The following is a 24,535-nucleotide window of genomic DNA, read 5'->3' on the forward strand; positions in this document are numbered from 1 at the left end:
GTCCGCCCGGACTATTGTTACTAATGAACAACTAATGAGTAATTAATGAGGGATTGTAGCGGAGCGAGAGCGAAGGAGCAAGAGAGAGAAGGAGCAAGAGAGAAGCGAGAGGGAGAGGAGAGTGAGGCAAGAAAGCGAGAGAGAGAGAGAGAGAGAGAGAGAGAGAGAGAGAGAGAGAGAGAGAGAGAGAGAGAGAGAGAGAGAGATCAAGCACACATGCCGAGATAGCATGACTTATTTGAAGAGAGCAATATTTCAACCTTGTGGCCTTCACTACTTGTAGCATTTAAAAATACATAATTTGTATTACTGCAGTGAACCACGACAGGTTTTACTACAAGCTTGATTAGCCCCAGTGTGCAGGCAACAAGCTCAGGTGCGAGTTAGCTGCCTTCAGCAAAAGGGACTAAAACAGGAAAGGCATATTTGGCTTCTACCATTAAAAATCAGTTCTAATTAGCAGACAGGTGCGCCCATTTAAAAACCATTAAGCCGAGGCGTAATTAAAACAGCGAACACTTAAATCATAACGACGCTACCAAACAATATTCAAACAAAAACGGAAGATGTCCGGGTAGCAACATTTATCTATATTAATATATCTTTTTTGTTGGAGTTACAACCGTTAAAATAAAATCCATCAGAATTCATAACCAAAATGAAGCTCAACTCTCCCTTCAGATTTGAGGACATCCGATTTAATCTCCACCTACCCACCAACAGCGTTAAAACTAGGCTAGGCTGGCAGGATACCAGCAAGCATTTGAACTTGGAGCATATCTGGGAGCGGCTGTAAATCAAGGCCAGTACATTAGGTCTGGGGAAAATGCTATCCCTCTTCCTTAACTGTAAGGTCCAGTAGCTTTTTGTTTACACATTAACCCCTGTAGATTAATAAATGCAGCCTCCAGATCTCCCATCTGAATAATGCAGGTTGCTCCGTTCTAGATATTTATGACCGTGTATAATTCTCTGTGAATCTGACCATTTCATTACACAGAAGACGCTTCGCTTACCCCGAATCTCAAATGTTAAAACATGGATCATTTCCTGCTACATACCTCCTCTCTCTCTCCTATTAACCCATTAAGTACCAAATACATTTCTTTGGCGAATGAAAACTGAATTTTGAAAACTGTCTTATTTGATGCATTCTAAATCAATTAGATTTTTCTTTTCTTTAACAATCCTCAATTTCAGGCTACAAACTGCTGTGTCCCGTTTTGAGGACGGTCAGGTTAGACAGGATGTGATCAGAGAAGTGAAATCTCACACCGGCTATGAAGCTCAAACACACAGAAAACAGAGTCGCTTTATCAATCACTGCAGGGAGGGGCTCCCGAGTGGCGCATCCAGTAAAGGCGCTCCTCGCAGGATGTGCCCTATAGCCTGGAGATCGCAGGTTCGAATCCAGGCTATGTCACAGCTGACCGTGACCGAGAGTTCCTAGGGGGCGGCGCACAATTGGCTGAGCGCTGCCCGGGTAGGGAGGGCTTAGGTCGGCAGGGGAATCCACGGCTCACCGCGCATCAGCGACCCCTGTGGCCGATAGGGCGCCTGTGGCTCTGCAGCGGAGCCGCCAGATCTGTGTTGTCCTCCGGCACTATAGGTCTGGTGGCATTGCTGTGGATCTGCAGTGCGAAAAATGACGGCTTGGAAGGAGCACGTTTCGGAGGACGCGTGTTCCAGCCTCCGTTTCCCGAGTCGGCGGGGGGGTTGCGAGCGGTGAGCCGGGGATACAGATAATAATTGGGCATGCTAAATTGGGGTGAAAACCGGGGTAAAAATAATTGTCGACGACTAAATTTATATATAAAAAAAAAAAAAAAAAAATCACTGCAGGGAAGGGAAAAAAAAGAAATGGATCATATTTAAGCTTCCGGTTTCTTATTTTATGTATCAGGAGGCTTCAGATAAAAGCATCTATATAAAAAAAAGGCTGTATGAGCAGAATTAACGGTTCCATTGAGTTTGCGGATAACAAATTAGAGTAAGTTACCAGAACAAATTTGAGAATTAAAACCTGGAATGGATGAAGCTATGCAACAGGGAGTCTGTTTCCATTCCTCTAGGTATCCTTTTTCATTTCCCCAAAATAAACTATGTAGCAGATCCTACTACGCATAACAGAATTTCAAATTCAACACTGTGCAGTAACACGACCAAAAATAAAATTGTAAAAAAACACATTTCTGAATAAAACGTGTTGAACAGGAAACAAATGGCTATAAAAATCTAAAGACACCAGTCCCCAAAGGACTAAAGACACTAATACCAATTAGAAGACTATTTAAAAACCATGCATAATGTAACTAAGGGGGGGGGGAGTGGGGGTGCACACAGAGCATGGAAAAAACGATCCCCCCCTTCGATCTACAGAAGATCATCCCTTCATGCTGTCACTCTCTCCCTCCCTCTCATACTCTGCTGTGCTTCAGCTGCGTGTGCACCTCTCCAGTATCTCTCTCTTCACTGTTCTCCAAGAGATTGTTTAAAAAAAAAAAAAAAAGATCTGCAATTAAACTGCACGTCTGCAGTTTGGATTTCAAAACCAGCCACAGCCATGGATACAGCTCGCACGCAGAACGGGAGACCAAATTAATTAAATAAGGTTTCAAATTTCTAATCAGTGGGCTGCACCACAATGTAAAAGCTACTGCAGACAGCTTTGCTAGTTCCATTTCAGGTACAGAGAATCTTCTGGTGTTCAAGATTGGTTTATTTATTAAGGGGGACGAACAAGGACTGCTTGCAATGATACAAGCGATCCGACAAGGTAAGGATTTTGCTTTTAAAATGAAGCTGCTATTTTTTTTTTTTTTTTGCTCTCAAGCGCATTAATGAATGAGTTGGAAAGCTGTGTTGCTCCAGCCTGCTGTTTTGTTTTTCATGCAAAGGAGCTCGGATACACAATACAAAAAAAGAAACATGCAGGATAAAATCAGAGTAAGAGTACAGAAGGATGATCGGTTCGTGCCATCTACAGCTACGGGAAAGAAGGCTTGCTGATTTTGGAAGTAGTTAAGAAAAGGGTGTTTTGTATTTTTAAAAAAAAAATTAATCAGCAAACAAGATGACATGGGAATAACTTACGAGGAGAAATATTAACACATTTGGGATATATTTTTTTTGGGGGGGGAAGGGATCCCCCAGGTTTACAGAAAGAGGTCTCCATTGTTTAAGGAGATACAGCCTGCAATTTTTCGGGGGGTGGTTTTTTTTTGGGGGGTGGGAGGGGGACAGGGGACCACGGAATTATACCACCCGTCTGGAAAGCGCTGCTGGATTGATATTAAAAACACCGTCCACTATCCTTCTCTCGTCTAAAGATTCCCTTTAAACTGGGGGGAAAAAATAGTGGAGCTTTCACAGGTCAGCCCTGAAATGCAACAGTGATTGCTCGCTTGGCAGAGACAGACGAAAAGGTAATATACAAACTACTACATAAAAATCTATACAAAATATAAACTTCTGCAGGGTTGGCTCAGACACCGACGGATTATACATTTGTACAAAATATATTTTTCAGCTAACAAAAGTTAACGCTGTATTGCACAGTACGGGGAGAGTACGGGCTAGGTTAACCCTTTGCTTGCCATCTGTTTTGGTTTGCCTGCAGGTTGAGAGACTTTAAAAAGGCAAACATTAAAAGCATTGGAATCTGCTATGCTCTGTCTGACCACCAGGTGGAGCTGTGCAGCAAGTAACTTGTTAGAGCATAACAGTAAAAACACCACTGCCTTTAAAAAAGAGCAGGTTAAAGGGGAAGCCATTTTAGCCACAATATTGGTGTTTTAATCTATTAGATTAATTTTGATTTGCACTGCTTTGTATGGATAGGTTAAGGGGAAAACATTTAAGGCAAACAATACCACCATAAAAGGGGCACTGATTTAACCCCCCCACCAGTTTATTTTCCCTACTGCTTACCTAGTGCCAGGGATCCAGCATCTTCCTATCTATAAAAATCAGAATTCTAAACAAGGTAGTGTCGTGTGTCTGCAAAGAGAAGCAGATCTTTATCAAAAGCTACAGAGCCTTGCTCAGCAAAACAGTATTCATGAAGCTGAGCTGTACAGAGTCAAAAAAAGCATCAATTCTCATCATCATACAGCTATCTAGTATTAAAGTCCAATTGAATTTGAATGTATAGTCTTACATTAAATATATAATTGTGTACGGTGTGTGTGTGTGTTCATGGGTTTTAACCCCTGAAGGTACACAAGGATTTGAGCGCTCGTTGTTCAAATGGTTTCTTCTTAAAATGTGTTTGAGCACGACTCCAGCATCAAGAGGAGGAAACTGACAATTTGGACGACCAGATCCAACCTGTCAATATATTTTAAACCCTCTTTCGTGCACCTCATTGCAAAAAGAAAAACTGGTTTTGTGGGACACACATGTCCTTTGTACCTTAAAAAGGGTAATCATCTCTTCCCACATGCAGATGTATGTATAGATTCTCTTTTGTATGTTTTCATTCATCCTTGATATTTCCTTGCACACGTACCTAGCTGTATTCAAATTGCAGTCCTTTTTGCAAGCCACGGGTAGTTTTAAATCTGAATTCATGATCTGAGTGTTTAGAAAGACACCCCCACTGTACCAGCGATGATTAAATCATGAGTTACTTACTACGCAGAAAAATCCATACCAGACAAATACCTTAAAAAGGGTTCGCACATCATACACATTACTAGACTCCAGACACCTAAACCAATTATGCGTGAGGCTCACACAGGATTTCAGAAATAACTGCATTTAATTTCAGCCCTGGTTTAGAAATCTGGATGACCAAACCCAACCCATCGATCACATTTTAAACCTTGTTTTGTGCACCTCATTGCAAAAGCAGCTTTTATTTGTGTCCCTTAAGAGTTAAACGAATTGATTGTGCTAATAAGAGGTTAAAAATGGATTTCAAAAAAAGACAGGCAATGATAATATTTGTAGTATTAATAAAATGAATTTTAAACCCTTTAAAAACACAAGTAAATAAAAACAAATTTCAGTATACAATGTTTTAACTATTTTTGGAGAAGATGGGAGGGGAGGGGATTATTAGGAATAAATGGTTTTTAAAAAAGGAGAACAAGATTCTTCACCAACACCGAATTCTGAAGCACTTAACAGTCGCTTGGTGCTCCTTTTGCAAAGGACTCTGCAGCAGCAGCAGCTGATGATGCATAGTTCACCCCCTAGTTGTTTCGGCAAGTCACTTTGGATAAAGGAGTCTGCTAAATGACATGCATAATTCATTGGCTATAACCCAAGTATGATGGACTGCAATGGGGGTCCCGTTTCCATTTCACACTGGGACAGACTCAAAGCTGTCCGAATCGGGCTCGTTCTTTCCAATCCACTGCAGATTGGGGTCTGTTTCAAAAAACGAGACAGTCCGTCTGTCTGTCCCAGTTAGGATTGCTGGCTGGCAGAACGCGACCTCTCCACACTGGACAGTGGAAGTCACCCAACGACCGTCCGATGCAAAAGGACACAACACGGAAATCTGCAGCTAAAAAAAAAAAACCATAAGGGTAGAACAGGAGTGCTGTGATTAAACACACGGTCAGGGATGTATAGTAGGCTGGTGAATTCATGTATACAGTTAAAATGTATACAGGTGATCTGACTCGTGCAATGTCCGGTCGCAGATTGGACTGCAGACCACAGATGGAAACGGCCCCTGTTTCATACTTGACATCACTTCCAACCTCTAAAATCTAGGAGGACACACCAGCCGAAAGGCTTTAAAAATAAATACTACTCGTGCACAACACAAGTGACAGATTGTGAATTTTGTTAGCGAGGGAGGAGGGCTTGCGATGCAGGGAGTCTGTGCCCTCGCCTATGAGCCTGCACACGCACCACCGCTCTCAGACCTCAGCCTGGCTGGATTAATTAATAGCGTTTGTGACTCGCACAGCGCTGAACCTGTGGGAGAGAAAGCCATGCATGCACTCTGCACGACTGAAACACACTTCAAAACACAGCAGAGAGAGAGGGAGAAATTGAGACCTTTATTGCTTGTGGTGTCTGTCGAATTTGGAGCTTAAAGGCAAAATGTCAATTTAACTACCATCCTGTTTACCACACAACACAAAATGAGGACATGCGAATAGCCACAGATATATATAGATGAACTGATAGACAGCTATAGACGAACCGATAAACCCTGCTTGGCAGTCCTCGGAAGAGATTGGTGGGGGGGGGGGGGGGAAACAAGTTTTGAAACCCTTTGGTTAGCTGGTTACTGCGGGGATGAAACCCGCAACGGCCCCCCTCACGCTACGAAATCCTTCATCGTTCACCCAGATTTCCTACTCTATGGGAGGTATGGGAAAGATTCAGATCAGTTTCCATTGTGCAAGGAAAAAAATATTATATACCAAAAATGATTGTGATCCCTTCCACTCTCAGTAGGAGCTAGGTGTTTCCAGCGTTCGGTATTGAAATTCAATAGGACCAACAGTCCAAGAGTGCAAGGATGAGGGCAGATCGATCCATTCCTGGAGTTTAAAAAGACACACCTCACCTGAGCTTGTTCGCTATGCACTGTGGCTGATCAAGCTGGTAGCAAAACCTGGAATGGGTGAAACTGCTACGCAATAGGAGTCTTATTTCCCATCCCTTCTAAAAAGAGACTCAAGTGGAGACTTTAGGTCATGCTGTGATGAGAAGCGAGATCAGTTAATTCAGAGCTGATTTACTGTTCAAACTCCTGGCTCCTGGTTCATTAGATAATATACTGAAAAAAGAAGGGAGTTTGGAAACCCTGGACTGAGTAGCAGGGCTACAAGGATGATTAATCATTTCCTTTTTGGCTGTTACTTTGGCAAAAACCACGTTCGCGTAATTTTAAAACTTTATAAAACTCCAGTAAAGCTTTAATTATTTTTACATTAGAAGGCTCAACAGCATATTCAAATAAATCACACATTCTACACAGTGTGACTAGCTGTTGCATAAGAAAATTAAAGTCAAAATTAAATATCTTAATTGCTTTTCCCTGTTGATTGCACTGAAACAAAAAACGCAATTACATCAAAAACAACTCGACTTGTCATCACACACGGCTGGAATGAAAATTGTGTTTTGTATTGTTTTTAATTTAATAAGAGTATGGAGCTCCATTTTTACTGAGCTGAGATTTGTCTCGTCACTGGAACAGAACCCAGGAAGCGTCTCGCAAAACAATATATTGATCCAAATGAAGTAATCCCGATTTTGTGAAGCAGAGTCAGGGTATGCCAGAGATAAATACAAGCGATATAGATAGGACAGAGCTAGACAGATGCAGCGTGCATGTAAAGTAATTATTAGGTGTATTGTGTTTTCTGTCTGCGTCTCGTCATCTGCGTACACAAAAACGCAGGATTCAAAAACATCTCTCCATCTGCGAAGCAGCGACAGGAAATAACCGAATCAGATTGAAAACAACCGATAAACAGAAACTAGAATGAAAACGCTACCTATTTGATCAGGAGCCCGCAGACAGAACGGTTCACTTCACAAAAACACACCCTCCAAGGTAAATGAAGGTCATTTACAAAGCAATTTGTGACTAGCTTTAACTAAAGCGAATGACAAGACCAAAAAAAACCAAAAAAAAAACCAGTAAATCCTTGAGGAACCTATTTGAAAACTTAAAAATCACCAGTCGCCTTCCAGGCTATGTAGAAACTTTTCCGAGATGTTGCTGTTTTATTAGGAACAAGGTCACCCATGCGGGATGCACACGGTACAGTTAATGATTTAACTGTATTGATTCAGAGAGTGTAGTCAGCAGTTTGCTCCTGGGGGGGGGGGTAGAGTTCAGTAAACTTGAGCTGGGCGACCAAGGTGACTCTCTGAACTTTGAACTCAAACCAAAAGGTCATCAGATAAGAGGTTTAGACCTGTAAAAGTGAGCCGAGTAGAATAATTTGATTTACAACAACGCAGCTCCCTGGCTTGCACATCAAATATAAAAAAAACAGGAATTGGAGAAGGGCCATTGCAGAGTTAAAAGACAGCTCTTGTATATTGCATTGTTGGCATGGCGTTGCTACAAGTGACAGAAATGTACCAATCAGTTCATTTATCACAGTTCTGTCTTTTTTCCTATACTAGCATTAGGTGTCACTTGAATCGCTTTCTTTACATTCCTCTTAGTGTTTTACAGCGTCCGCATGTCATTCAGAGCGCGAGTTTCACACTTGCAATTCGAATCGTGGTTCACCTGAAAAATTTCAAAGTTCGCTTCGGTTCACGCCAGAAACATTCAAGCGAACTTCAGTTTCTTTCCCCAAGGTGTTGGTTTGGTTCACTTGCAGCTTCTCCCAGACTAGAGGTCTGTTGGTTTCACCTTGCATTTCCCCTCCAAACTCTCTTGCCGATCACTACAGAGGAAGTTCTCTCTGGGGAAAAACCTTTTTCGTCACGCCCAACGTGGAGAATGCTTGTCAAGAGTGTCAAGTATTTGGTCGGAAAAAACGTTCTTGTGGAGGAAATGCTACTCAGGATTACTGTACATTAAAACCAACTGCAATTGACTGTTATTGATAAATACTACTAAAAATTAATAGCTTGTTGTAAATGGTGTATGCGTGACGAGATACAGATGGAACAGGACAAACGCAGAAGTGACTAATGTCTGTACAGAGGAGGGCCGCTTTTAATTTCCCTGTGTGTGCACATGGCACAAACAGAATAAAGCCAGACTCAATGCACGTGCTAAATCATTATTCAATTGTCATTTCACACTTTGCTTGGGACAGTTCTGCCATTATGCTTAAAAAGGACACGCTTGCAGCACCAGGAATTCAAATCTCAAACACCATCAGCCACTGGCAGTTAGTAAAATCAGTATTTTTGGTGTGTGCTGTTGTGCACACGTGACGTTATGGTGTTCTGGTCTCGTGTGTGTGTTTTTTCGACCAGCCCTGCGTTGAGTGTGCGAGACAAGGAGAGATGCAGAAGTACGTCACTTGCATGATTTGTATCGCTGTTTGGAGCACTTCGTTTTCAAGTGAACTGGAATACGTTTTGGTTTCATGTTTGCAAAAAGTTGAAAGGGAGCAACGAGGCAAACGTACAGAGACCCTTCCAAGCGAGCCGAGCGCAGCATTTCAAGCGATCTCGGTTCACTTGGTTTGATGCTCATCCTGGTGCGATTGCGTGCGTCTCGGGAGGTTTCACAGATCACTCCAAGCAAACCGAACTTCAATCCACATGAAAGGGTCAAACTAACCAAGTGTGAAAGTGAACCTAGCCCTGCTCAAAACTCCTGGCTCCTGATCACTTCAATATTAATAAACTTCATTGAAGGGAGTTCTGAACTGCAGGACTGGGTGCAGCAACAGCAGCAGGGCTAGTGTGAGTTTCTATCCCTGCTCAAACTCCTGGCTCCTGATCATTTCAATAATAATAATAATAATAATAATAATAATAATAATAATAATAATAGACTTCATTGAGGGGAGCTCTGAACCCCAGGACTGGATGCAGCAGCAGCAGGGCTAGTGTGAGTTTCTATCCCTGCTCAAACTCCTGGCTCCTGATCATTTCAATAATCTACCTACACAAGTTCTAAAATGCAGGACTTGTCCAATTCTAAAAAACAAGGCTTTGTTTGTCAGCAGTACGATTCGTTTGTGATTTATAATAAGTGAAAGCAAAAACAGAAGCACTAGACCCGAGGCATATTTGAAATGAAAACATCAAGCAGCTTTCAAAAGACACAAAAACACAATCATGCATTCCTTTTTCGGGATAGCTGTGGTTGTGTTTTTTTTTTTAAATTCTGCACGGCAACAGCTCATTGTAGCTCCACATGGAACATATACGAGACAGCGTTCAAAATCTTCAGCGGATTGAAAAATCATTTTAAAAAGAAACAAGCACGCTAACATTCATGAGCTTGAAGTTTGCATCTTAAAAAAAAAAAAACCTAACTATTGGCTACTTTCAGGTACAGCATAACTTTCTCATTACAGTCCACTTGTTTTTCGCAAACACAGTTCTCTCGTTAGGAATCATAATTGATCTCTCCTGGAGTTTGATTGATACACTGCATTTCCAGATTTAAATATGCAACACGCTAGATCAGGCAATTTCGACACACAGCAGTGTGCAAACGTATTATCAGATGTGTCATTGATATCCTTCGTGCATGAAAACCTCCGAACGAGAATTTCCGCTCAGTAATCAGCAATATAGAAATAGGTACTTGTGAGAATGTGTTAGACCACTTTGTGCTTTAACTGGGAATTTTAAACAACATCTATAAAAAAAAGTGTCCTGCATTTCACCACGTGTGGCTCTCTGTTCCTTTTCTCTGACTATTTTAAATGAATTGCATTTCTGTGGCCTATTAAAGTCTTCAATTAAATTAGACGCATCAGTAAAATTTGCTTGACAACTTTCCAATATTCAGTTCCAATGATTTCATATGCACAACAAAATCAAAAACTACAGAAGCAGTGGGGTGTCCCAATACATTTGCACACTGCTGTATCTGTATTATATATATAAAAATTTCTCTACCATTTACTGGTTTGCAGTATTAAAGCCACTTGCTCCTCTTCAAATCCACAGCTATCGTCACAAAGCTGAACTATCCTCCTAGACTGCTGTTCTGCCAAACCATTAATAACCAGCCCCTCGAGCCTCCCTGCCCATCCCTGGGGACCGAGCAGCCCCATGCAGGCTAAAGCGCGACCGGGACCTGCAAAAGATGAGCATTAATGCTGCATCCAGACCCCCGCGGCTCTGCTGTCTGAATAACTACCAGGGAGGACAGTGAGAGAGCAGGGAGCGCTGGGAATGCACTGGAAAGAGAATCTTAAAATACTAGGACATTCCAAAAAAGAATGGGAGTTTAACACCTCTGAGCATGTTACCCACACACTGTGGCTTGAAGTAAAGCCTGGAAATGGGTGAAGCTCCTATGGAGAAGTCTTATTGCCATCCCTGCAATAATATCACAGGGATGGAAAGAAGACTCCCATTGCACAGCAGTTTGATCCATTCCTGGTTTTACTAGGAGTTTAAAAATCAGGACGCTCCTGAGATACCTACACGCTGTGGCTAATCAAGCTCGTAGTAAAACCTGGAATGGGCGACACTGCCGTGCAATAGGAGTCTTATTTCCAGCCCTGAAATAAGAGCTTACTGACTTGCAATTAGTCACAAGTATGCTGCTGTAACTACAATAATTCTAAATTCCGCTAAAGAAAAGTATACACCAACATGTTTATTCTAGAATACAGGAAACCAAGCAATAAAAATCACAGGTACAAATACAAAAACACACTGTATAATTCCACCCCTCCAAACAAATGGGGCCACTAAGAGAGGTTGAAAACACCAGAATAATGAATCTAAGGACAAACAGATACAGTAATTGAACTGTTTATATATATATAAGATTCACAGCAAGCGGTCTGCAAATCCGTTTTATAAAAAAAAAAAAAAAAAAAACAACAAAAAAAACACGACAACCACACACACAAGGGTTTGTTGGTTTAGTTTGCTGCCCCAAGCCGTTTCCTGTGCAGTGGGAGTTTAACACGCCAGTCATAACCGCCTCCCGCTGCAGGTAGATACGGGAACACGCCAGTTACAAGCTGGCTTCATTATCTCCTAATCCAATTGAATCCTGATTTCAGGACAGATTGCTTTCATATTTTTTCTTGGCAACTGAACAGGATCTCATTTGCATTCAGTTCAAGTCATTACATTTTACTGAGAGATGCGCTTCCCTTAGAAATTCGTGAACACCCGCCAACTTTTGGAGATAATTCAAAACAATTTATTTTTGCATCAAGCTCAGCTAATTCGCAAGACCCACAATCGATATTTAATAATTTTAATTAACAGTACAGCGTTCTCTGTACAAAAGAGACACCAGGCAGCTATCGAGGACAACACCCACATGGCAGATTTAAAGCAATTTAGATAAATGCTTAAACGTACAGAAATTTGTTAAATGCATACAAGGCAAGTGCAGGGTCAGAAACTCACACTAGCCCTGCTGCTGCACCCTGTCCTGGGGTTCAGAGCTCCCCTCAATGAAGTCTAGTATTATTAATATTGAAATGATCAGGAGCCAGGAGTTTGAGCAGGGTTAGAAACTCACACTAGCCCTGCTGCTGCTGCACCCAGTCCTGGGGTTCAGAGCTCCCCTCAAATGAAGTCTAATTATTATTAATATTGAAATGATCAGGAGTCAGGAGTTTGAGCAGGGTTACAAACTCACACTAGCCCTGCTGCTGCTGCTGCACCCAGTCCTGGGGTTCAGAGCTCCCCTCAGTGAAGTCTCAGGATGGGAGAGGGTGTTGTGTGAAGGCATTAACGGATTCAGTAAGCTAGCTGCCTGCCTGGCTCAGAACGATAGCCTCAGCAGACAGATGGTTCTGTAAAAAATCAGTTACCCTTTTGGAACAGGGAAGGAAGCAAGACTCCTGTTGCATAGCGGTGTGATCCATTCCTGTTTTTTGCTTGCGAATTTATCAACGACACACAAGAGGCTAAATCTAGCTCAGAACCGCTATGCAATAGGAGTCTTATTTCCATTTTTTTTTTTTTTTTTTTTTTTTTACAGTTAAGAATTAGATTACATTATCATTTAGTTGGAGAATTTAAACAGTTAATGAGCCCAAAAAAAAAAAAAAAAAAAAAGTAGCCTGTCCTCAAATTAGGACAATGGCCCTTAAAATGGACTAAAAGCAGCAACAGAAGACTATGGGAATGTAAAACAGATCCACACAAATATTTCAGGCTTACCAGCATTTGACTGGACCAGTCAGTGTGTCTGGGAACACAGAAAAAAAAAAAAAAAAAAAAAAACACGCCAGCCTCTTGGGCGATTGGGGAATCTGATCCTCCTGTTTAAAAATGCCAAGCACCAAAATAAAAGCAGCAAATTCTGCAAATAAAAAGGCAGGTCATCAATATTAGCCGCCTAGTTTAAGTGCCACAAAATCAGGCTCTTAAGCTTTTAAAAAGGCATTTAGAAAACTCTTAACTGCCAATTTACTGAAGAGACTGGTAGAGCTCCCTGCTTTCCTCTCTATTCTCTCACATTAAAGCTCCTTCAGCACAGCGTTGTGTATTCCTTTACTGAGATAACAACCCCAGCCCTGCTTATCCTGCCAGGAAAGACAAATCGGATCGCGTTTCATTCGCATAACAGCTTTCCCATTAAAATCGATAGCGAAAGCCCATCAATTGCACATTAAAAACACAGTTGTCTTGAACGCCCTAAATTGGCTTGTGCTGCAAACAGCCAAACAGAACTGCCTAGAAAAAATTACAATCCTTCCCTATGCTTTACCAGACCTCTCTGCGCTTCACAATGCTTCCTTATGCTTTATCAGACCTCTGTGCTTTACAATGCTTCCCTGTGCTTTACCAGACCTCTCTGTGCTTTACAATGCTTCCCTATGCTTTACCAGACCTCTCTGCACTTCACAATGCTTCCTTATGCTTTATCAGACCTCTGTGCTTTACAATGCTTCCCTGTGCTTTACCAGACCTCTCTGTGCTTTACAATGCTTCCCTATGCTTTACCAGACCTCTCTGTGCTTTACAATGCTTCCCTGTGCTTTACCAGACCTCTCTGTGCTTTACAATGCTTCCCTATGCTTTACCAGACCTCTCTGTGCTTTACAATGCTTCCCTATGCTTTACCAGACCTCTCTGTGCTTTACAATGCTTCCCTATGCTTTACCAGACCTCTCTGTGCTTTACAATGCTTCCCTATGCTTTACCATACCTCTCTGTGCTTTACAATGCTTCCCTATGCTTTACCAGACCTCTCTGCGCTTCACAATGCTTCCTTATGCTTTACCAGACCTCTCTGTGCTTTACAATGCTTCCCTATGCTTTACCAGACCTCTCTGTGCTTTACAATGCTTCCCTATGCTTTACCAGACCTCTCTGTGCTTTACAATGCTTCCCTATGCTTTACCAGACCTCTCTGTGCTTTACAATGCTTCCCTATGCTTTACCAGACCTCTCTGCGCTTCACAATGCTTCCCTATGCTTTACCAGACCTCTCTGTGCTTTACAATGGTTCACCATACCTCTGTGCTATATTACATGTTGCTGTACTTTTTACTGTGGGTAACCTGTATTGTGTCATTCTGATAAAATCCCAAGGAGCTGTCCTGACTATCCTCATTCCTCGCTTGCTTTCCAGGTCTGGGGATTTCGTAGACCATGGAGCACCTGCTCCTGGGTGCCTTGCTGGCGGGATGCCTAGCGGGCATGTCGGAGTCCTGCCCGTTCCACTGCGTGTGCCAGAACCTGTCGGAGTCCCTCAGCACGCTGTGCGCCAACAAGGGCCTCCTGTTCGTCCCCCCGAACATCGACCGCCGGACCGTGGAGCTCAGGCTGGCCGACAACTTCCTGCTGGTGGTGGAGCCGGAGGACTTCCTCAACATGAGCGGGCTGGTGGACCTGACGCTCTCCCGGAACACGATCCACGAGATCCAGCCCTTTGCCTTCGGGGACCTGTTCAGCCTGCGCTCCCTGCACCTCGACACCAACCGGCTGACGCGGATCCAGGAAGAGGCCTTCCGAGGGCTCCTCAACCTCCAGCACCTCATCGTCAACAACAACCAGCTGACGGACATCTCCGGGGCGGCCTTCGACGACTTCCTCCTGTCCCTGGAGGACCTGGATCTGTCCTACAACAACCTCCGCAAGGTGCCTTGGGAAGCCATCCAGAACATGGCGAGCCTCCACACCTTGAACCTCGACCACAACCTCATCGACCACATCATGGAGGGCTCCTTCGCCGAGCTCTACAAACTGGCGAGGCTGGACATGACCTCCAACCGGCTGCAGACTCTACCTCCCGACCCTTTGTTCTCCAGGTCCCAGACGGGCATGATCAGCCCCACGCCTTACAACGCCGTCGTCAGCCTCAGCTTCGGAGGGAACCCCCTGCACTGCAACTGCGAGCTGCTGTGGCTCAGGAGACTGGTCCGAGAGGACGACATGGAGACCTGCGCCTCCCCTCCACAGCTGGTTTCCCGCTACTTCTGGTCCATCCCCGAGGAAGAGTTCACCTGCGAGCCACCGCTGATCACCAGGCACACCCACACCCTGTGGATCCTGGAAGGCCAGAGAGCTACGCTCAGGTGCCGGGCTATAGGAGACCCGGAACCACTCATCCACTGGGTGTCCCCCAAGGACCGGATCATGTCGAACTCCTCGCGGACGGCCTCCTACCGCAACGGCACCCTGGACATCCTGGTGACCTCTGTGCGGGACGACGGGCCGTACACCTGCATCGCCATCAACGCGGCGGGGGAGTCCACGGCCGTGGTGGACTTGAAGATCATCCCGCTGCCCCACCGGAGCAACGGCACGGCCCACGTGGAGCAGAAGGACCCGGGGTCTTCAGACATCACCACCTCCGCCAAGACAGGGGCCAACGGGAGCGGGGAGACGGGCAGCAGGGCTCCGGAGAAGCCGGTCAGGGTGACCGATGTGACGTCCACGTCGGCCCTGGTCCGGTGGTTCGTCGGGAAGTCCTCCTACTATGTGTGGATGTATCAGATTCAGTACAACTGCACTGCGGACGAGAGCTTGGTATACAGGTAAGGGGAACAGATCACTGCATGTTAGTCATTTAGCAGATGATCTTAGCCAAAAGAGCCTTAGAAACTAGGGGGTGAACTATGCTCACACAACTGCTGCTGCAGCAGAGTCGCTTCAAATAGGACCTCGTTTGTTTGACGTCTCATCCGAAGGACGGAGCACAAGGAGGTGAAGCGACTTGCTCAGGGTGGCGCACAGGGAGTCAGTGGCTGGGATTTGAACCGGGAAGCTCCTGGTAATTAATATCCACGAAAACGGTGCAACGTCTGCTAACAAATAATAAATCCTGATGCGTTTTCAAATAAAAGCAAAATCACAAGTACCAATGGAGGTCTCAAAAACAACAAAACAAAAACATTGATATAGCGAACTGCACAGTTCTCAAAGATCAGGCCGTTTTGACAAAGATGTGACTTTAGTGTTCAACTTGTAACAATGTAAAACTGCTAAAAAAAGACAGGGAAAGGAGAGATCGGACAACCAACTTAGCAATAAAAATCACAGCCTCTTCTCTGGAGTTCCTATCCCCCAATTAAAAAAACAAATGGCAGAGTTTAACCTCCTCTCCAATTCAAGTAAAATCCCCATCCTTCTAGGAGAGGAGGAGCGAACTGCAAATCTAGCAGCACAGTATGTGTCTGCCTGCCACAACCTGAGGGACAGTGTGTGACACCCTGCATACATGACCATGGGTTACTGTTGATGAGGAGGGAGGGAGGGAGTTATATCGTTCAAAGGGAAGGGAACAATGGTTTTTTGTGTTTGTTAGGTTCTGTAATTGTATTTCCGTTTTATTATGTCTGTTTTGTATTATAAAAGCTTTGGCAATACCGGAGCGCTCTCGTCATGCCAATAAAGCATTTTTGAATTTGAATTTGAATTTGAATTTGAGAGAGAGAGCAGAGAGAGAGAGAGAGAGAGAGAGCAGAGAGAGAGAGCAGAGAGAGAGAGAGCAGAGAGAGAGAGAGAGAGAGAGAGAGAGAGAGAGCAGAGAGAGCAGAGAGAGAGAGACAGAGAGAGAGAGCAGAGAGAGAGAGACAGAGAGAGAGAGACAGAGAGAGAGAGCAGAGAGAGAGCAGAGAGAGAGAGAGAGAGAGCAGAGAGAGAGAGAGCAGAGACAGAGAGACAGAGAGCAGAGAGAGAGACAGAGAGAGAGAGCAGAGAGAGAGAGACAGAGAGAGAGAGCAGAGAGCAGAGAGAGAGAGCAGAGAGAGAGCAGAGAGCAGAGAGAGCAGAGAGAGAGCAGAGAGAGAGAGAGAGAGCTTGGAGTGGAGGTCAAGCACACACTGAGATAGCATGAAATTCGCAAATGAAAAAACTGCTAATGAAATTCAAAACCAGACACTCGCTTCTCAGCCAAAACCAAAAGCGACGGCTAAATCAAAAACTGGACGACAGCAGGAATTGCCCACAAACCACAACGTATTTAAACCAGATAGAGGGAGAATAAAAAAGCGAGCTGCAAAAACATTTGGGAGGTCAAAAAAAAAAAAAAAAGCCTTAAAACAAAACTGCAGTTAGTAGTGTCTACATATCTTGGAGGATTAAGCCCGGTTTAGTTGGGAGCGTGTCAGAGCTGCGATTAGAGAATGGAAAAGGGGGTTCTTGAATGAAGCAGACAGCTCCGTGTTCCGCCTGCTCTTTCACATTCCGCCACGCATCAGCAAACCCACAAAAAAAAAAACCATATGAAGAAAATTAGTGGAAGATAAATTGGGAGTCTTAAGAGAACTGGCAGTGTAGGGATTGCGGTATTAAATTAGAATTATATTGATATTAAAATATTCATGTATTAAATGAACAGTTATTGAACGTGAATTATTCATCCAGGACGAGTCTTGAACAATGGTAAAATGTTCGTAATCAAAACGAGATTTGATGACACAGCATCCATTGGTTATTGACAATACAAATATACCCCTGGAACGGAACACACAAGTCCACTAGTTTTAAAACAGCATATGAAAAGTAATTGCACAATATTACATGAAGCGGGAGGCCATGCTTTTGAGACAGGAGGTCAAGCTGAATCTCCAATAGCACGAGTCTATCTGGGTTCAGCTTACTGATGTTCTTTAAGTAGTTTTTGCAGACTTGACAGCAATCTTCGCAGGTTATGATAATCTGGTCCAGCGAGAGGGGTATTTAAATCATCTTGGGTAATGCCTGCCACCCCCCCCCCCCCCCGATCTGCTCTTGGTGTGCCACTGCTATAGACTCAAACACAAACGCATCAGCAGCTGTCACGGCACGTTAGTTTAATTTAATGAAAATGGTCAATCAGGAGGTCTCTAGACATACGGAGCATTACACTGTCCAAAAAAAAAAAAAAAAAAAAAAAAAGCTCCTCTGAATGACACTGGTTAGTGGCTCCGAGCTCCTTTCCTGCAAATGTAGGCTACATTTATAAGAGACGTCTGTTCTTTTGCTGGCTATGCCCCTGCTCCTGCAAAACGCACGACTGTAGATTCCTTCATACATACTATGTATAAGACAGGGCAGACCCTCCCCCACGCTTACCCTTTGACCCCTGCGTGGACGATTTGACAGCATGCCACATCCACAGCATATTTATTCTTGGCACACAAGCCCACAAGACTTTTCTTCTTGGGTCTCCTTGCAAAAGTCAATTGAAAGGCTTTATTAAAAAAAAGAGGATATCAAAAGACAGATGTGCCGTTTTTAATTGCTTTTACAACAGCGTCTGTGCGCGCAGGGGCTAAAAGAGGGCTGCGGGAGAATTATGGAGCAATGAAGTAAGAAAGGGAAAAGTACGCAGAAATCTGTCATTGCGGCAAGGAATGACCTTGGACATTAAATATTATTAATATTACTCCCCCCCCCCCCACCAATAAAAGGCTCAGTTATCAGGTGCTTTTTAATAGGACGGATAAAAGGTTTCTTTCTAAAGTATCCAAGAGACTTGATAACCCTTAAAATCGGGTTCTTTTATATAATAAAAAAACAGATAAGAGAGAGCGAGAGAGAGAGAGAGAGAGAGAGATTTGCACATAGGTGCTGAAACTGGATTATTTGAGCATTTACTGTTTTGCGAGTTGTTTATCCTACTTCACATTTCTAATTCCGCGGATACTCGTGCAAAATGCCATATCTGAACACCATGGATAATAGAGGAGATTCTCTATACAAGTAGTGGCAGGGATGGAAATAAGGCTCCCACTGCATAGCAGCTTGATCCATTCCTGCTTTTACTGCAAGTGTAATAACACACACCTGAGCTTATAAATAATACTTCCATCCCTGAAGTGTACAACTTATCCTGTGTGGTCCAGAGGTTAATGAAGGGCTTGTAACCAGGAGGTCCCACCTCAGCCACTGACTCATTGTGTGACCCTGAGCAAGTCACTTCACCTCCTTGTGCTCCGTCTTTCGGGCGAGACGTAGTTGTAAGTGACTCTGCACCTGATGCATAGTTCACACACCCTAGACTGTGCGAGTCGCCTTGGATAAAGGCGTCTGCTAAATAAAAAATACTAAATACCTCTTGCTTCCCTTTCCTCCATCTCTCTAGAATCCTGCCATCCACCAGCAAGAACTTTGTGCTGAAGAACCTGGTGCCAGGAGTGGACTATGACCTCTGCGTCCTGGCTATATTCGACGACACGGTCACCTTTCTGGCCGCGACCAAAGTGATCGGCTGCGTCCAGTTCACCACCCGGGATGACTACACTCACTGCCACTCCCTGCATGTCCACTTCCTGGGAGGCACCCTGACGGTCATCGTAGGGGGCATCATCGTGGTCACCCTGCTGATGTTCACAGTGGCGATGATGGTCAAGTACCGCACCTGTAGGGACGGCAGCTCCCAGCTGCCCAAAGTGACCGACGTCTACTCCCAGACCAACGGCAACCAACCGATGCTGAACAGGATGCTGCCTCCACCACCGGTGAACGTGGCCTCGCTGGTACCCAAGCACGTGGCGGACAAAAAACAGCCGCCGTTCACCCCGGAGCACGAGCGCATGGCCGCGCATTACGGCCCCAAGCCGCAACGCAAAAGGCTCCGACCCAAGTACACGGGAGAGACGCACGGGGGCACAGCGTCGGGGGCCAAAATCGCCCTCCCGGCGCCAGGAAGGAGTTACGGGCAGGAGAGATCCGATTGTAGATCTTATTCGGTCAAGGCAGCGCCCTTGGACAGACCGTCCGGCGCCCCCAGACCCAAGCGAAGCTGCTCCTTCGACATGGGTGAGATCGCCACCGCCACCTGCTACAGCTACGCCAAGCGGCTGAGCGTGATCTGGACCAAACGTAGCCAGTCCGTGCACGGCGGCCTGTTCTTGCGCTGCGCAGAAACGGCGGACGCCGCGGGCAACAGGGCGGGGCTCTCCAACGCGGACGAACTGGAGGAGAGCGTGGTTTAACAATAAAACCGGAAAGGAAAACCGTACAAAACCTGGGGTGTTCTGGAAACGTGGTTGCCGCTGAGATTCGAGAGAAATCTATATCCTCGGGAGGCAACAGCATTCAAACCTTTTTTGGACTGCCTTTCCTTTTCCATTCACATCCTTCAAAAGTTGAGATTACAATGGATTCAGGAAGCACTGTTGCCGATGCGGTGTACGGATGGTGGCTGCTGCTGTTGTCTGGGGTATAAATCTTTCTATTTCTGACCAGTTTTAATTCCTCTTGGATAATCCAGATTCTCTTTGTTGAAGCCAACAGCAAATAAACGAAACAAACAAGACCAAACTTTTTGTTGTCTTTTACTCCGAAGAGGGAATACAGAATACTGGGACTTGAGAAAGATGAGGTCAACCCAGGAGTTTGAAAACTTGATATGGTACAAAATGGACTTTGGGTATTCCTCTCAAAACGACATCTGTTGAGTATATATAAAAAATAAATAAAAAATAAGTGCTGGCCGTTTGGGTGAAGATTAATTGTTTAAAAAAAAAACCTTGCTGTTTTTCTTTATATCTGAAGGAAATACTGGGAGACGGTATCCATATTATTGACGTCTCATTTTTATCCCAAAGTTATTTAATTTTACTGTTGACTCTGAAAAGTGCTCTCTTTCCTCTTTTTTTTAAAGCAATCCCATTGCCAACCCTTGAATTCATTTTCTTGGGTGCTGTAAAATATAGAAAGCCTTTCAGTTAACAAATTCAGTAGATAAGTGTGTCTTATACCTGTATTGAAGAAAAAAAAAATCATTAAATAAATGAACTGCCAAGAAACTCTTAGACTGCCTTAACAGCCTACAGTGTTGAGCTAAAATTCATAACATTATCCAATTTTGTTTTTATTTAAGTTTACTGGTTGTTTAAAAAAGGCAAAAGGGTTTATCTGAAATTATATATATAGTTTTGTTTTACTCATCTTGGTTTGCCAAAGTTCATGTTACCTTGACTTGATTATAAAATAATAAAATGGTTTGGGGAATTGTGTTTTCTGTGGCTAAAGTGATATTTCTATAGTAAATCAAAACAGGGCTTGTGTAATTCTATACTAATATATATATATATATATATATATATATATATATATATATATATATATATATATATATATATATATATATATATATATATATATATATATATATATATATATATTTATTACACGCACGTTTACATTTTGTAGCCATTTTAAAGCAAGTGTCCCATCTCGAACGAAAGTCATTTCATTACAAATGCATTACAGCGCTGTGTTAGTGCAAAAGCAATTGGCAGATATATTTAAAAATCGCCTCCACTCACTGACCAGAAAGGTTCAAGCAGAGATTCACCAGCAGACCAGATCTGGGTCTCAAAAAGATCTGCGCAGGGAGACTTGCATTAGTGCTGAAAATTACTGAATGCATTTACATCAAGGTAGTGCATTACTTATTCATTGGAAAGGGAATGCAATTTTAAGCAAGCAGTCATGTCATTATAGAGATACATCTCCAACCATGTCCCTAATCTGGTGTGCTGAAATCAAGTTCCTGTTTAATGTGGATATACACACACGGTCAATTAAATGTCAGGGTTTAATTTGTATACAAAAAAAGGTGCCGCATCTTCAGAGGGATAGCATTTGTTTCCAGTCCTAAATGTACTAAACCTTGGTTTACAGCAGCACCCAGATATGCTTGAAGTTCCTCTCTATTTGCAACAGAAATCGCGACAGACACGGTATGTACATTGCTTTGAGAGGTTTGGGAGAACCTGCATTTGCGTGCCCATTTCTGAGAAATTTGAAGCCATTTCCCCAGCCCTACGGATTTAAATTTACAAGGTTAGCAAAACATCAGGTCTTCTTACACTCCGTCTCTCTCTGCCGTTCTCAGGGAGAGACCGTTTCTTTCAAAACGAGGACACAAATCTGAAAAGCCCTGACAAGCGTTCAGAAAAACGGCAACGCGAGCTGTATTGAAGTTGACATACTGCGTCAATCCGGGAGAGAGGAGCCTGCTAATGAGAAGTGCAGACAGGCTGTACTAGAGTCTGAAAGCTTCAGAAATATGAACACGGTTTGTAATGGGCATATATTAAAAAAATTCATCAGCTCAAAGCAAAGACATCCCACGCTGTCGGATCTTGATGGGGGATTTTTTTAAAAATCAGATTGGAATTCCTTAGATTTTCCTGCCATTTATGGAGATGTTGGTCTAAGGTAGAGAGTGGATGTCTGTCAATGACTGTGGTGTTGTTTTATTAATGTACCATTTAAGTCTACTAGCTTGCATGGATATTCCTTTTCATTCAAAACTCACCTCTGCAGTAAAAATCACTTGAGATACTTAAAACAAGTTCAAGAAACTAAAAGCCGTGTTTCTCACTCGTTAATCATTGCATGAAATCTCTCTACACGATTAATCCATACTAGTCCAATAAACTCTCAACCCTAACTATTGAGCTTTTAATCTTTTTTTTCAATCGATCAGAAAAGTAACACAGCGTTCCCTAACGGCTATTTAATTACAAAAAAAAAAATATTGATTGCAGCCGACAAAAAAAAATAGATTCCTCGACTGTCGGTTTTGCATTTCCATTAGCTGCACAGCTCTAACTGGGTTTGGAGTAAAATCCTCTTTCCTTTGCAATTCCTTTTTTAAAAAAAAGCGATTTCCAATCCCTTCAAAAAGAAACTCCCAGCTCCTTAAAAAAAAGCATGCATCCATTTTATTGATCTAGCACAGGAGGTGGCTAAAGTTTCCCATTCCACTCCTGGTCTTTGTTCCAACCCTGTTAATAGTTTAACCGATTAAACCTGCATCCACACCCTGAACTACTTCTCATTTTACCTGTGAAACCTGGAGTGGAATGCCCCCTCCAGGACTGGGATTGATTGGCCACCCCCTGATCCAGCGGCTAACCCCATAAACCCCCCTATCTGAATTAATTGTGGGCGTCCCAAGGCTAACATTTGAGGGAGGTCCAAGATTCGTGCTAAGAGGGGTCTGTGGAAACACTAAATAGTCAGCATTTAAACAGAAATACAAACACACAAGATAACATGCTAACAGAGGCTGAAATCTGCTTAGCGTCTCACTGCACCGGCACGCATTATCACGCATGCAGCAGGAAAAAAAACTGAACAGCAAGCAGGAACTAGGTAACCTCTTAAAATAAACTATTTCAATTCTTAACTAAATGCCTTCTACAGCTTTGCTTTGTATCAGATTTCTGTTTCAATCATCACATCCCAAGGGATGCAGGGAGAGGAGCAGTTTGGTCTGCCTCCAGCCTGCCCTGGACTGGAGAGAGCACCCTTTCTCTATGGAGATATAGATATAGATGCACACTAATAGCTCTCCTTTTAAGAGCACAAGATCTCCACCACACGTCCTATTTATTGAAAAATAAAGTTCTCATGCACAGTTGCTGCGGGTCTGGAAAGCGTTGCCGTCACGCTCTGTGTAAACATCTTGACCTTCATGATTCGTATTTCATCTTGCCCAGCTTATCTGGAGAGCAGGACCGCATCAATAACACAAGAGCGATCACGTTTCCCCGCCTCTCTCCGGCAGGGTTACAGTTTTGGCTCCCGGACAGCAAGAAAAGACATGAAAAGCAGCACCAGCAAACGCTTAGAGAAATCTGTAGAAGAGGAGAGACGGTTTCATGTATCCGGGTTATTTTTTTTTCCTGTGTTACTGCACAGTCAACCTCCGTTAACATCAATGTATAACCGCACTGCAATGTACCAGCAACACTACAATAGAAAAAAGGAAGGCACAGCACTCTGGTTATTGGTAGGATATGATTATGAACTGGAGGGAGCATCCTTTCTCTTATAGGGATGAGGGAGGGAGGGAGCAGTTCAGTCTCCATGCCTCAAGCCTGCCCTGGACTGGAGGGAGCATCCTTCTCTCTTAGGGGGGTGAGGGAGGGAGGGAGCAGTTCAGTCTCCATGCCTCAAGCCTGCCCTGGACTGGAGGGAGCATCCTTCTCTCTTAGGGGGGTGAGGAAGGGAGGGAGGGAGCAGTTCAGTCTCCGTGCCTCAAGCCTGCCCTGGACTGGAGGGAGCACCCTTTCTCTTAGGGGGGCGAGGGAGGGAGGGAGCAGTTCAGTCTCCGTGCCTCAAGCACGCCCTGGACTGGAGGGAGCACCCTTTCTCTTAGGGGGGTGAGGAAGGGAGGGAGGGAGCAGTTCAGTCTCCGTGCCTCAAGCACGCCCTGGACTGGAGGGAGCACCCTTTGGTCAACACAGCCACTAATTGAAAAGATTAAAAGCAGGCTAGCGATGCATCACAGTGCCTATTTACTTATTTAAAACTGGACGTACATAGAGCTGCTTTTAAAGTAGATTTAGTATTATTGAAAACGCGCCTGAGGTCACGCCTCCAGAACCTGCTCTCAAAATGAGCTACAACACTCTCTGCATTGTTTTCTGGTAAAAAAAACGAACAAGAGGAATAGTTAAATATTTATGTTCTGTAGGCTCTTGAGCACTGGACACTCATCTGTGTCTTGTGGCTCAATTATTTTCTG

General features: G+C 43.8%; 2 protein-coding genes across 3 annotated transcripts in view; one reads left to right on the forward strand and one right to left on the reverse strand.

The window, feature by feature from the left end:
• LOC131709430 (pyruvate carboxylase, mitochondrial-like) overlaps positions 1 to 24,535 on the reverse strand; it is a 105,899-nt gene that overhangs the window by 28,083 nt on the left and 53,281 nt on the right. The gene's annotated exons all lie outside the window — the stretch shown is intronic.
• On the forward strand, positions 2,438 to 21,005 carry LOC131709479 (leucine-rich repeat and fibronectin type-III domain-containing protein 4-like). 2 transcript variants are annotated; one of them, XM_059012193.1, is made up of 3 exons: positions 2,438 to 2,776; positions 14,186 to 15,593; positions 19,127 to 21,005. In XM_059012193.1, exons 2-3 carry the CDS (start codon positions 14,206 to 14,208, stop codon positions 19,977 to 19,979), a joined length of 2,241 nt encoding a protein of 746 aa, XP_058868176.1. In that variant the 5' UTR covers positions 2,438 to 2,776; positions 14,186 to 14,205; the 3' UTR covers positions 19,980 to 21,005. The 2 variants fall into 2 exon arrangements, with proteins under 2 accessions (XP_058868176.1, XP_058868175.1); XM_059012192.1 differs by lacking the exon at positions 2,438 to 2,776 and adding an exon at positions 3,255 to 3,425.

Source organism: Acipenser ruthenus, chromosome 43, assembly GCF_902713425.1.
Source record: "Acipenser ruthenus chromosome 43, fAciRut3.2 maternal haplotype, whole genome shotgun sequence".
Lineage (NCBI taxonomy): Eukaryota > Metazoa > Chordata > Actinopteri > Acipenseriformes > Acipenseridae > Acipenser > Acipenser ruthenus.